The sequence below is a fragment of the Geotrypetes seraphini genome, chromosome 3 (assembly GCF_902459505.1).
Source record: "Geotrypetes seraphini chromosome 3, aGeoSer1.1, whole genome shotgun sequence".
Lineage (NCBI taxonomy): Eukaryota > Metazoa > Chordata > Amphibia > Gymnophiona > Dermophiidae > Geotrypetes > Geotrypetes seraphini.
The window spans coordinates 97070398-97084609 of NC_047086.1; the positions used below are offsets into that span (position 1 = coordinate 97070398).

A 14212-nucleotide genomic window follows, 5' to 3' on the forward strand; every position below is an offset into this window, starting at 1 on the left:
CCGGCGGCGGTGGCAGCATGTTTCCCAATGGCGGTGGCATGGGGGAGGGCAGGGAGAAAAAGAGAGAAAGGGTGGGGGGGATAGGGAGCCAGAAAGAAATAAAGGGGGCAGGGTGAAACAAAGAAAGAAAGAAAAAAAAAAAATGGGGCACGGAGAGAGAGAAAGAAAGGGGTAGGGTGAAAGAAAGAAAGAAATGGGGCACAGAGAGAGAAAGACAGATATAAAGAAAAGGGGCATGGAGCGAGAGAAAGAAAGAAAGAAAGGGGACACAAATACAGAAAGAAAGAAAAAGTTGGGAAAGGGAATGAGGTCTGGAGGAGAGGAAGCATACAGGAGGCTGAAAGAAGAGAAGAAATATTGGATGTACAGTCAGAAGAATAAAGTGCAACCAGAGACTGATGAAATTACCAAACAAAGGTAGGAAAAATGATTTTATTTTCAATTTAGTGATCAAAATGTATCCGTTTTGAGAATTTATATATGCTGTCTATATTTTTGCACTATGGCCCCCTTTTACTAAACCGCAATTGCGGTTTTTAGCGCAGGGAGCCTATGAGCATCGAGAGCAGTGTGGGGTATTCAGCGCAGGTATCACGGTTTAGTAAAAAGGGAGGGGGTATATTTGTCTATTTTTGTATAGTTGTTACTGAGGTGACCTTGCATAAAGTCATCTGCCTTGACCTCTTTGAAAACCCGCGGAGTATAAATGATAATTAACATTTTCTCTGCATACAGTGTGCTTTGTGTTTTTAAAATTTTATTGTTAGATCATTTTGACTTGGCCACGAAGGTAAGGGGGAGGGAGGGAGGGGAGCTGCTGAAAGACATCTAGTAATCCTTGCAGGCTTGACTGTGCAGGGAATTATTTTTGAAAAAATCATGTTTTGTTATGTGACTGGCATTATTTAGACTTTAATTTCTATGAATGAATAGAATGAAAATGATATAAAATTACTTGCTTGTTTTTATGTGCGTGCCGCTGAAGGAAAGTGGAGAGAGAGTAGGCTGAGGACGCTGAAGGAAAACGGGGAAGAGAGAGTGTGAAAAAGATGCTGATTTATAAATTGATAATTGTACAGAATATTGTTTCTTTTTATACTTTAATATAATAATTTCAATAAAAAACAATTCAAGGCTTGTGTGGATGGAATCAGGTGGTTTGTGGGGATAGGGACCGAGCTGACGGGGAGGGGACAGAGACAAATTTTTCCCCCTGTCATTCTCTAGTCTCTGCCATGAATCGATTTCGACTGCGTGCGGACGAGTGGGGTGTCAGTCGGGTTGACGTAGCCGTTGTAGCACAAGCGAGCACGGGGTATGGCTCTCAAAAAAAAAATCTTAATCGTACTGCTGATTTTGGCTCTTTTGACTAATGAGTTTGTCTACCACTGCCCTAGAGCCTTTCAGCCGGGCGCTGCGCCCGGATAATTTAGATGATCGCCTGGCTGCCATTTATCGTGAATCCTGCCGCTGCTCAACATTTAATTTAAAAAAAAAAAAACAACCCCCACCTCTCACTGGCTTGGCAATTTCCCACCTTAGCCCTTAGCGAACTCATACTTTGGGGCTTTAAGGTGTGCATGCCAGCTTCCCTTCTCTTCCCTCCGAAACTGGAAGTTACATTCCGGGGGGCAGGAGAAGAGAAGTCGGCACGCACACATTCGAGCCCTGGAACATGAGTTTGCTAGGGCTAAGGTCAGCGACGGAGGGAAGCTAAGGGAGACAGGTCAGAGACAGAGGGAAGTTAAAACTTGTCTTGCTGCTCTTCCTTGCTTCTCGAAGGCAGGACCCGGCAACGAGGAAGGGCCGAAGTAAGGAAGAGCAGCAAGAGGTCAGCGATGGAGGGAAGCTTGCGACTCTCCCGATGGGAGAGATGGGAAGAGAAATACTGCTGCTGCTGCACCCATGGGGGGAGGGGAAGAGATATGCTGCTGCTGAACCCAATTGGGAAGGGGGCAAGAGAGAAGTGCTGCTGCTGCATCCAAGGGGTGAAGGGGGAAGAGATATGCTGCTGCACCCAATGGGGGAGGGGAGGGGGAAGAGAAATGTTCTGCTGCTGCACCCAATTTTTTTTTTTTGGGGGGGAAGAGAAATGCTGCAGTACCCAATTGGGAAGGGGAAGAGAAGTGCTGCTGCACCCAATTGGGGAGGAGGAGGGGAAGAGAAGTGCTGCTGATGCTGTTGCAGCACCCAATTGGGGAGAGAGAGGGGAGAAGGAAGACCAGGGAAGGGAGAGGAAAAAGATGCCAAGACCATGGGAGGAAAGGAAAGGAGCTATCAGACCATGTAGGGGGGAAGAGATGTTGGGGGGAATGGGAGGAGGCAGATGTCAGACCAGGTGGAAGAAAGGAGAGAAAGGAAGGAGAAGAGATGCTAGATAATGGAGTGGGAGGGGGAGACGGAAGGAGAAGAGAGAGATGCCAGGGCATGGGGGAAAGGAAGGGAAATTAAAGGAGACAAAATGCCAGACCAGAGGGAAAGAAAGGAGAGGAGGTGCCAGAGTGAGAGATGGGAGGGAGATGCCAGGGCATGAGGTGAAGTGGAAAGGAGAAGAGAGAGATGCCAGAGCATAGGGGAGGGGGTGAAGCCAAAATTAATCATGTACAAAGGAAAGAAAGGGCACAGGATATACAGTTTATTGAATGGACATAGAAAGAGGGAAGATGCCATATGCAACAGAGAGAGGGTGGACAGTGGATGCAGGGGGCAGAGAAAGGGTGGACATTAGATGAAAGGGGTAGAGAGAGAGGGCACAAGCTGGGTGGAAGGGGCAAATTGAGGGCAGATGTTGTATGGAAGGGAGAGAGGACAAACGCTGTATAGAAAGAAGAGAGCAAAGAGAAGATGATTAAAGCAGAAACGACAAAGGGTAGAAAGATTTTTGTTGTTGTTGCTTTACATAGAATCAAGTAGTATTGTAACTGTATTGATAAAATTTTATAAATAGGAAATAGAAATAAGGCAATTTTTTTGGACTAAACCCTTTTCCTCAGGACAGGATACCATAACAGTACTGTTCTGAAGAAAGATTTGGCCTCTGAAAGCTAATTGAAAACTGGATTAGTCCAATAAAATGGTATTTTCTTATTTCTCATTATTTGTTTTATTTTTATTTGTTAATTTGTAAAGTGGTGATTGTTATGTATCAGTTTTTTCAAATTTACATCTACTGTCTTTATATTTTGCACAGTTTTAGAGGACATGTGTTACTGTTTTTGTGGTGTTGTTGTGTTACATTGTATGCAGAGTCTGGTTTCTTGGCGGTTCAGTTTAACTTTTGTCTACATATTTCTATTTTTAGTTTGTGATTATTCCATATTGGGCGTGGGTGTATCTCTGTTCAGTTTGTATGAAAAGAACATAGTTTTCAGTTGGCATTGACTGCAGTATCAATTGACTGTGCAGGATCTGGCTTGTTTAGTTTTACAATGTATGTGTTGGTGTTCTAGTGCTCACTGCAGTGTTTAAGATGCTGCCTTTTCCTAGGTACACTCTTGTGCAATATGCGGATTGTTACTAAAAATCATATTTTCCATATAGATGGGGGTGGGGTGTCAAAAAATGATGGGCCACTGGTGTCACATATGCTAGGTATGCCACTGCCTGTAAATGTCTTTGTAGACTCCCTACCTAACAAGGTAGAGCGATCTAATGTAGGATCTGGGACCTCATTAAAATCTTCTCCCCCCAAAAATAAAAAAAATTACCGGGATTTCTCCAAAATGCAATAACTGATTGCACAGCTTCCTAAAGAAATTGGCAGATGGCTTTTTGGGCACATATACATTACATAAAATTAAAGGCTTATTAAGGGAAACAGCAACAATAACATACCTCCCATTGGGTCCCTGAGAACTCTGGGGGGTCTCTAGTTGTACTCCCTAATCAAAATAATTAACTACCCCCACTTCTTGCTTTGGGCCGGGGCCTCAAAATGGATACCTACCCACCATGTACAAAGCTTAGCATGCTCCGCTGAGGTTAACCTACTGCAATAAAGCTACCGTACACAGTTCAAAAGTTGTAATATCTTTATAACATTTGATGAGAGAGTGAATACCTCCTACATTCCATGATGTTAAATTACACGCCATACAGCACCAAACAAATCAAAGGCTCCCTGCTCGTTTGTTCCCTATAGTAATACTTAAAGGTCATCCCATCTACCGCCCCCCCAGGTCTTTCTGTTTTCTTAGGGCTGTTCTTCACACCTACCCACCCACCTAATGGATCTCCCCTCCCAAGAACCCCCCCTTCCCACCAAAACAGCTCATCCGTTCGGGTGTCACTTCCAAGAAGTTGTGGACACCCTCTATGGAGACCCAATCAGTGTTGCCCATTATAATTCCCATTGATAAAGGAAGCCCCCTACATCCATTAGTCATTAGCAACTAAATATAGTCCTTATGTAACCCAGTTAATGTACCCAGTATTGTTTCCTACCCTACACAGACACACACACCCTACCTTTCATCCAGAAAGAACAGTTATACACCGTGATACCCAAACTTTATATAAAAAATGCCAACAGTGTAGGACACTTGGGGTCGGATCATAAACAAGACTCCCGTGCCCTTAGGCTAGGTGCCTGGCAGCAATTGACAGAGAAAGGCTTCCTGTACTACACTCCAGGAAATATGTCGGTGCAATTCAGCCCTCCAGCATGTGGGTCTCATGTTGCACTTTCAGGCATATGTTCTTCCACAAAGCTCTGAGCGGTATCTATTGAGTCAAAATGGTGCGCTCTCCCTTAATGTTTTGGTTTCAGTTGCGCTGGATATTGCAAAGAGAAGGACATACACCATTGTTTCAGGCTAGTACAGAGAGGGGAAAACCTTTACCTAGCTTGAGACATCTCCACAGAGTAGTCTTGGAAACATAAATTCCTTGTCATTAACAGCAGATGAATCCAGAGACTAATGGGATTGCGTCCATCAACCAGCAGGTGGAGATAGAGAAACCGAGTTGTCCTTATTGGATGCACAGCCTCCTGGCCACTCGGTTTACTATATCTCCAGCAGGCTGATGGTTGGGTTCCTCACAGCTCCTGGATTCTGCGGGTGGATCACCGCAGGTTCTTTTCCCTAACTGACATTCTGCCTTCTGTGCTTTTTCCTTTCCCACGGTCGGGGGGGGGGGGGGGGTAGCACAGTTTTAAGGAGTGATGGCTTTCAACAGCTGCTTACACCTTTGGAGACTACATCTCTCGGACTTCCAGAGGTCTGTGTATCGGCTCCTTCAGTTGTTGAGTTTTTTTCTTGCTTTCCCTTTTCCTGTTGGGGTCTTCATGTGGTTAGTTGTATGGCAGTTGGAGGAGCTGATAAATGCTGGGATGGCGTGGTTTGACTAGCTCCATCGAGCTTAGTTCGAGGACCTGCACTGTTTCCTTTGCTATCAAGAGTGAGTAGGCAGGAGACGTGTTACTGTTTTTCCCACTGAGAAAGAATCAGGAATTAGACCTTCATGAAAATGTAGGTGAAGACCCCTATGAGACTCCAAAAGTTATAATTCAGCACAGTGAGGGGAAAGGAGGCCAGACGTTCCTCTCACTGCACCGAGCAGAGTGGACCCCTCGGAAACTTTTCTTCTGCAGGAAACCCAGCCCCTTTGTGTCCAGAGCCTGCCCTCTTTCTTCAGCGTGCGGCTTCTTCAGCACAGTGAGGGGAAAAGAGGACAGTTGTTCCTCTCACTGCACCAAGCAAAACGGACCCCTCGGAAACTTTTTTTTTTAAATTTTTTATTCATTTTTCATACTACAACAAGTGTATCATAGAAATTTAAACGATCTCATAAAATAAACACTTGATTTTCTTTCATGTACCACTGTAAATACAATATATCATTCTAAATTCATGTACAATAACTGAAAATATTATATATTATATAATATGTATAACAATTGTTACTAAAATTTAAAACTTTTCTTTGGCGGGAAGCTCCGCCTCTTTCTTCCCGGAGCCAGCACTGAGCAGATCAGTCGCAAACTTCTATCTTTGGGTGTGAAGCCTCGCCTCTTTCTTCCCAGAGCCAGCCATCTTTTCCAGCCCTTTAAAGGGCTGCCGAGCAAGGGCCCTTGGCGTGTTCCTTTGTGTGGGCCAAACAGAGCAAGGCCCAAACCATGCCGGATCCCCACAAGACTCCTAGACAGTCAAATACACCAAGCCCTATCTCAGCTATCACACTTATATTTCCCATAATGGCTCTCCACATCCCTTTCATTACAGGCTAGGGACGCTATGGAGACCTGACAAACTGTTCGCACACAAGGCAAACAACCTCATAAAAATACCAACAAATACAGAACTACCCAAAACAAACTCCATCGCAGCAGCTCTAGTAAACGCCAGATCCGTAAATGGCAAAGACCTCATCCTTCTAGATGCCATAACTGATAACAAATGAGATCTCCTCCTAGTGACTGAAACATGGCTAAAAGACAATGACGGGGCCACCCTGGGTGCACTATGCCCTCAAGGCTATCAAGCACTGGCATATTCCTGCCCCCCTTTCCTCCCAAAAAATGGGGGTGGGATTGCAGCTATCGCAAAATCCAAACTAAACCCAAGATATGTAAACTCCATCTCACTAGAAGGCCTAGATGGCCTCATTTTCTCTACAGGCCATGACAAAAAAAAATTTGTATTAATCTACAAAGCCCCCTCCTTCCCTATGTCTGTACTAGACGAACTAAGAACCATTATAAGTGAAAGTCAACCACAAACAAATTATCATTTTAGGAGACTTTAACTTTGCTGAATACCCAGACATCACCGGTGTACCAAGGGAATTCACAAAAACACTGTCTGACCTAGGTTATATTCAACAAGTCCATTCCCCCACCCATACCTCCGGGAATACACTAGATCTGATCTTCATCTCCAAAGGCCCACCACTCGACAACAAACCAACCCTGCTAACAATCTCTCAGGTCCCCTGGACTGACCACCATGTTATCTCGTTCAACCTACACATCAAGACCAAAGGGCCCATAGAAAATCCAGCGTCACAAAAAGCAACCACACTCGACCCAAAGTCAGTCAACCGTCATGATTTTTCCATTGGCATCTCCAAAATAGACCTACTCATGATTTTTCCAATTGGCAGTTCCACGACCAACTCACTAGAGGAAAAGGCACATGCAGGGCATGCTGGCGTAAAGTTACTGTACGATTGTAAGTGCTGTCTTGAAGTCAACTGTATGTATATTTTAATGCACTGTTTTTGAATGGAAAATTAATAAAGATTTATAAATAAAAGAATCTTGGGTGCCAGAATACAGTTTCTAGACCTAGAAACTGTATTTTGGCACCCAAGATTCTTTTTTTTATAAATCTTTATTAATTTTCCATTCAAAAACAGTGCATTAAAATATACACCTGTGCCATGGCAACCTAGTTCCCTGGCACCTTGGATTTGTCAAGCTCTGCTGTATACATTTGATAAATCATGTTGAATTACTAATTCTAAGTGTTTGATGATTTCATATTTATATCTGGAGACCGTGTTTTTTGCTCCATAAGACGTACTTTTTTTCACCCAAAAGTGGGTGGAAATCTCGGTGTGTCTTATGAAGCGAAGGTGCAAAATTTGAGTCCCCCGCACAAATGCAACACCCCCCTCACTCGCGCACCACCTTGTTAAACACCGCCTGCCGGGCCCCCCAATACAATTGCAAAACAACTCCCCTGCGCCGCACCACATTTCAGCACCACTTGCCACCCCCAGTACAATTACAAAACACTCCCCCCGCCGCAGCACCTTTCAGCACCGCTCGCCGCCCCCACCCAGTACAATTCCAAAACACCCTCCTGCGCCACAGCTGCACTACCTTTTAAAAAAAACAACTCTGCTGCTGCCAAACCTTTTTCTAAGCTTGGTGGTTCAGCATACAGCTCTGTATTTCCCAACAGCAAGCGCACAAGTCAGGAATGCGGTAGTCAGGGCCAAGCTTTACACGCTCCCGCTTGGACCCGTGCCGCTTTCTGAATGGCTAGCTGCAGTTCTCGTGGGAATCGCAAGAACTGCCAGCAGCCATTTGGAAAGCGGTGCGGGCCCAAGCGGGAGCGTGTAAAGCTTGGCCCTGACCTCCGTGCTCCTGAATCGTATGCCTCCTGCCCGGAAATAGTAAGGAGCCGTCGAGGGAGGAAAGAATTAAAAAAAGGTACGAAGTTTAAAAAAAACAAAAAAAAAGGTACCGGGGGTATGATTAAAAAGCTACAAGGGGGATAATTTATGATACTGGGGGTGCATGGGGGATGATTTAAGGTACTGGGGGGTAAGTGGGGGGGGTATGAGGCCTGCCTGCCCTGTCACGGCCTACCACTAGACCACCAGAGGGGGGACAGGGTATAGAGCCTGGCAGGAAGGGGGGGACAGGGTGCAGAGCCTGGCAAGGAGTATGGAATTGGGTGCAGAACCTGGCAGGGAGAATTTGGTTCAGAATATTTTTTTTTTTTTTTTTTACTCCTCTAAATCCTAGGTCTTATGGTCAGGTGCGTCTTATGGAGCGAAAAATACGTTAACTATTGTAATTTTTTTCTCCCTTTTCCATAGAGATGGGTGTGATGCCTGAGATAGCTCAAGCTGTGGAAGAGATGGATTGGCTGTAAGTACTCCTTTCCTGTACTATAATCGCCGGTCTTTGGTGTATAAGATTACCTAGTTCTTTATTTTATTGTATTTGATAGATCACAGGTTACTAGTGATGGAACAACCATTGTTACTGATATTATCATGCAACTAATAATTTGGATTAATTATCTTTTATCCACACATCAAAATCAAAAGGGACTCTAACAGGCTACTAGAAGAGGACACCATTAGCAGATAGACTGAGGGTTGAATAAGCATGGTATCTAGGTCAAGTGTATCAGCTAACCTTACTTGCTTTTGGGGAATATGGTCCTTTTTTATTTTCTGTGTAGTCACCACATGGAGGATAGGAATAGGGAATGGAATTGATTACAAACAAAACAGTTTACATATTTATGCACTGGTATTATTTTGGAATTTGGTGAAATGGGATTAATTACAAACTAAGCTGTTGTACTGGTACTTTATCCCAGGACAAGCAGGCAGCATATTCTCACACTAGTCTTTAAGCCCGTTACATTAACGGGTGCTAGAATAGATGTATCTGTCTGTATTTCTTTATCTCTCTCTCTCCTTGGCCGCTGTCTGTATCCTTCTGTCTCCCCCCCCCCCCCCCTGAGCAAAGCTGTTTGCCCCCAGGACACATCTCCCCCCCAAAGCAGGCCCCTTTCCTTCTCCCTAACTGTCTCTTCATGGCCCTATTCTGTCTCCCCCCCCCCTCTGAGCAAAGCTGTCTGTCCCCAGCACACCTCCCCCCCAAAGCAGCCCCCTTTCCCTCTCCCTATCTCTCCATGGCCCTCTTCTGTCCCCCCCCCCCCAGCACATCCCTCCCCCCAAAGCAGCCCCCTTTCCCTTTCCCCCTGGCTCCCGGTATTGATTCCCTTCTTACCCTCCCAACACCCAGGCGTCTTCAGCCTGCGATCGTGGTGGCCGGCTTTAACGAACCTCGCAGGCTGCTCTCCAACTCGGTAGCACGTTCCCTCTGACGCGATCCCGTGCGTCAGAGGGAGCATGCTACTGAAGCGGGAGAGCGGCCTGCGAGGTTCTTTAAAGCCGGCCACGATCGCAGGCTGCTCTGAAGAGGAGGATCAGCGGTGGCAGCGGCGAGTGAGGGCGGGAGGTGACACGGCGACTCCTTCTGCACGGAGGTGAAGAGCGGCTTGCGAGGTTCACTACAGCGGCTGGCGAACCTCAGCAGGCCGCTTTGAAGAGGAGCGGGAGGGAGGAGTCGCTGGTGTCTTCTGCACAGTCACGCGCAGGCGCCGTGAGGACTGGCACAGAAGCACACCTCACGGCGCCACCGCTCACAAATTTTCAAGAGCGCATGCGCCTCTAGCATTTTATTATTATTGATGTGGGTGACGTCATCCATAGAGCTTGGATGCGGACAGCTTCACAAGCAGACTTGCTTGTAGAACTTCAGAAAGTTTGTAACTGCTGCACCGCGCATGCGCGAGTGCCTTTCTGTCCTGAGTAGGGCGCGTCTCTTCTCAGTTTTCCGTGGAGCCGAGTAGTCCTATTTTGACGCTCTGTGCTAGACTCGGTTCTATTTCGTGCCTTCTCTCAACATGGCTCGTGTTTTATTTCTTTTCAGGGTCGCTGTGTATTTCTTGCACGTTTTCATTAAAAAAAACCCCAAACAACTTATTTTATTTTTTCTTTTAGTCACAGCGGGGCCTGCCTTGTGGCCTCAGCCGGCAGGTTTCGACTTAGCTGTGGCTATCTTCCCATTTATGTCCCGGCCAGTCACAAGCTTCAAAAAGTGTAGCCATTGCTAGTGTGCGATCTCCCTCACTGACCCACATTGGTGGTGTATTCAGTGTTTGGGACCTGACCATTGTCCGGAGTCATGTGCCCGCTTTGCTACCCTTCAACCTTGTGCCCGCAAACATTGAGTTCAGGTGGGAAAAACTCTTCGGAGGTATGGATCCACTTGCCCCGTTCTTGACCTCGAATCCGGTCAAGCTTACAGGAGTTGTGCCTTCTGCCTCGATCTCGGCTTCAACTTTAATCTAGCCATCCTCATTTGGCGGGTCCTCGTCCTCGAGTAAATCTGCTAAGTCTTCTGATGAGATGCATGCCTCGCTGCCTCCCTCAGGTCAGGTACCAGCAGTAGTTATCAAGATACCCAATAAGCATGTGTCAAGTCGAAGAGTCATTCTTTCTCCTCTTCCTCAGAGACTATAGCCACACCAAATGTACCAGATCCTCAAGTCTCGGTGTCACATTTGGAGGCTATGATCCAGACCATCTTGGATCGTCAGTTTGGTAATATACTTGCCAAACAAGCTCCTACCTCGACTCTGCTTCCTGCAGTCCATCCTGAGCACTTAGCAGTATCACAAGGAGTGGAGTCCTTGACTGTACCTCGAGCTGATCCTCCTCACTCTATACAAGGAGTTGAGTCCTTGGGAGTTCCTCGAGAGGACTCTTCACACACTACTCAAGGAGTCAAGTCCTTGTCAGTGCCTTGAGATACCTCGACACCAGGCGTTCAATCCCTTTTGGTGTCTTGATCTCTCTTCGTATAAGGTATTGCCCTTCCCAAGGCATAGGGCAAAGACTCTTCAAGACCTGCCTGGTTTGAGGTACGGTTCTCCAAATCAGTTGAGGCATTCATTGAAGCATAGATCCTCTTCTCGAGACAAGACTCATTTCTCCAGACCTCGAGACTCTTCGAGGCCACCAACTCTGAAATCGAGGACACCACCTCCAGATACCGCTGCTTCTTCTCCTGCAAGGGATTCTATCCATTCTCTCAGTGAGTCATCTATACCTGCATATTCATGCCTCAGGTATCAGTACTCCAGAGAAGCTTCACCCTCGTTCTCTGCCTTGCGAGGCACCTCAAGGTCACCTTCTTCTCCTTGAGGTCAACCATCCTTGGAGCAGATATATTTTTCTTCTTTCCTACGTCAAATGAATAAGGAACTCAGTATTACTTTGTATTCTGATTCCAAATACTCTCAGGAGTATTTAGAAGAAATGGGTATGTCTTGTCCTCCTGCGGAGTCTCTCAAATTACCCATTAATAGACTTCTTTCCCAAACCTTCAAGAGAAACCTTGAGACACCTTATTCCATTCCTGCTGTCCCAGGAAAGCTGGAGTATTGTTAACAGGATGGTCCACTGCAAGAGCTTCGAGAATCTCAGTTATCACATCAGTCCCTTCTTGTGGAGTCTTCTCTGAAAAAGACCAATCCTGCCAAAGTTTAAGCCACTGTCCCTCCTGGAAGAGAGGGCAGGACCATGGACAAATTTGGTCGCTGGTTGTTTCAAAATTCTCTCATGGCAACTAGTTTTGAATTACAACTTTGTTTTCATTTCTTATTTCAAGCATTTGGTTAACACACTGCCTGAATATTTCAAATATATTCCTCAACATCGTCTTCCAGAATTTCAGCAGACGATAACCACTCTGACTCAACCCCGCATGATCTCCATCAATCTTCCTATGATGCATTTGAGCTTTCCTCAAGGGTCACTGCCTTTTCAGTAGCGATGTGCAGGTTTGCCTGGCTCCACACTATAGACATGGACCCTAATCTTCAAGATCGTCTGGTCAACATTCCTTATCAAGGTAATGAATTGTTTGATGGCTCCATCGAGGCAGCTACTAAACGATTGTCTGAACATGAAAAATAATTTGCTTCCATCACTCATTCTAAGCCTAAGCCTTCCACTTCTAAACGCTTCAGACCTCTTCCATCTTATCAGAGGCATTTTCCACAGAGAGCAGCTACTTATACATGAGCACCTCATAAGAAACAGCTACAACAGAGGCAACAGAAACCTGCTGCACCTAAGACCTTTCAGCCTTTTTGACCATCTAATACAGAGCATAACTTTGATCGTTCTGCTTCTGTCCTCTCCCCTTACCATTAGAGGTCGTCTCCATCAATTTTACCACCGCTGGGAGATCATTACATCAGATCCCTGGATGCTGTCCATCAGGAAAGGATGTTCTCTTCATTTCATCCAGGTTCCTCCAGATCTGCCTCCAAAAGAGTATCCTTCCAGTCCATCCCAGACTGCCCTTCTTCTTCAGGAAGCTCAAGCTCTGCTTCATCTCTGTGCCATCGAAGCGGTTCCGCTGGAACAGCAGAGCAGGGGGTTTTACTCCCGTTACGTCCTAGTTCCGAAGAAGATGGGCAATCTGCAACCTATTTAGGACCTCATAGCCCTCAACAAATTTCTTGTCAGAGAGAAATTTTGGGTGCTGTCTCTGGGATCTCTATACCCCCTTCTAGATCAGAATGATTGGTTATGTTCTCTAGATCTCAAAGAGGTTTACACTCACATACCCATTAATCCAACCTCACAACAATTCCTCAGATTTCAGGTGGGGAATCTGCATTTTCAGTACAGAGTGCTACCTTTCAGCCTGGCTTCATCTCCAAAGTGTACACCAAGTGCCTCATGGTAGTGGCAGCAGATCAGCAGAGAGATGGACTGCAGGTCTTACCGTACGTGGTCGACTGGCTCATCAAGGATTCAGCATCTCAAGGGGTTATTGTAGCAATCCAACGGATTACGTGGTTCCTATAAAGTTTGGGATTCAAAATCAACTTTCCCAAATCCCAGCTACACCCTCTCAAACTTTGCAGTTCATTGGAGCTGTTCTAGACACTGTCCGGCTCAGAGCATTCCTTCCTGAACAACGTCGGGATGCTCTCATTTATCTCTGCCACAAAGTGTCTTCCTTGACTACAATTTCAGCAAGACACATGATGATTCTCCTAGGTCACATGGCCTCTACAGTTCACGTGACTCCTTTTGCCACACTTCACCTCAGAATTCCTCAGTGGACCCTGGCATCTCAGTGAGCGCAGGTTTGCACCCACTCTCTCAACACATCAGAGTTACTCCTTCGTTGAGACAGTCTCTCCACTGGTGGATGCTCTCTTCCAATCGCTCCAGAGGTTTATTATTTCAAACACCACCTCATCAGAAGGTCCTCACAACAGATTCTTCAACCTATGCTTGGCGGGCTCATTTTGATGGTCTCCATATTCAAGGCCATTGGTCCAGCACGGACCATCAATGTCGCATCAATCTGTTGGAACTCAGAGCGATCTTCAATGCTCTCAAAGCTTTTCAACATCTTCTTCATGACCAGGTAGTCCTCATTCTGATGGAAAACCAAGTTGCCATGAACTATGTCAACATGCAGGGAAGAACAGGATCTCTCCCTCTCTGCCAGGAAGCTCTACAGGTGTGGGATTGGGCAATCCTTCATAATACCTTCCTGAAAGGTGTCTACATTCAAGGAGAGAAAAACTGTCTGGCGGACAAATTGAGTCTTCTACAACCTCACGAATGGACACTCAATTCCCCGCCTCTTCATCACATTTTTTCTCAGTGGTGGACTCCTCAGATAGATCTCTTCACGTCTCCCCACAACAACAAACTGCTTCAGTTCTGCTCCAGGATATATTCTTCTCACCGACTGGAGGCAGATGCTTTTCTCCTGGAATGGACGAATCGGTTTCTCTATGCGTTCCCTCCTTTCCCTCTCATTCTCAAGACACTTGTCAAACTCAAAGAGGAACATGCCACCATGATTCTGATAGCTCCTCAGTGGCCCAGGCAACCTTGATTCTCCCTTCTATTTCAACTC

At 46.0% G+C, this 14212-nt stretch overlaps 1 protein-coding gene across 1 annotated transcript in view; it reads left to right on the forward strand.

The window, feature by feature from the left end:
- The window catches only part of DDX1 (DEAD-box helicase 1), a 194657-nt gene that overhangs the window by 4986 nt on the left and 175459 nt on the right, over positions 1–14212 (forward strand). The window contains exon 2 of the mRNA XM_033936340.1: positions 8554–8605. Coding sequence (XP_033792231.1) covers positions 8554–8605 — 52 coding nt within the window. The remainder of the gene's footprint in view (positions 1–8553; positions 8606–14212) is intronic.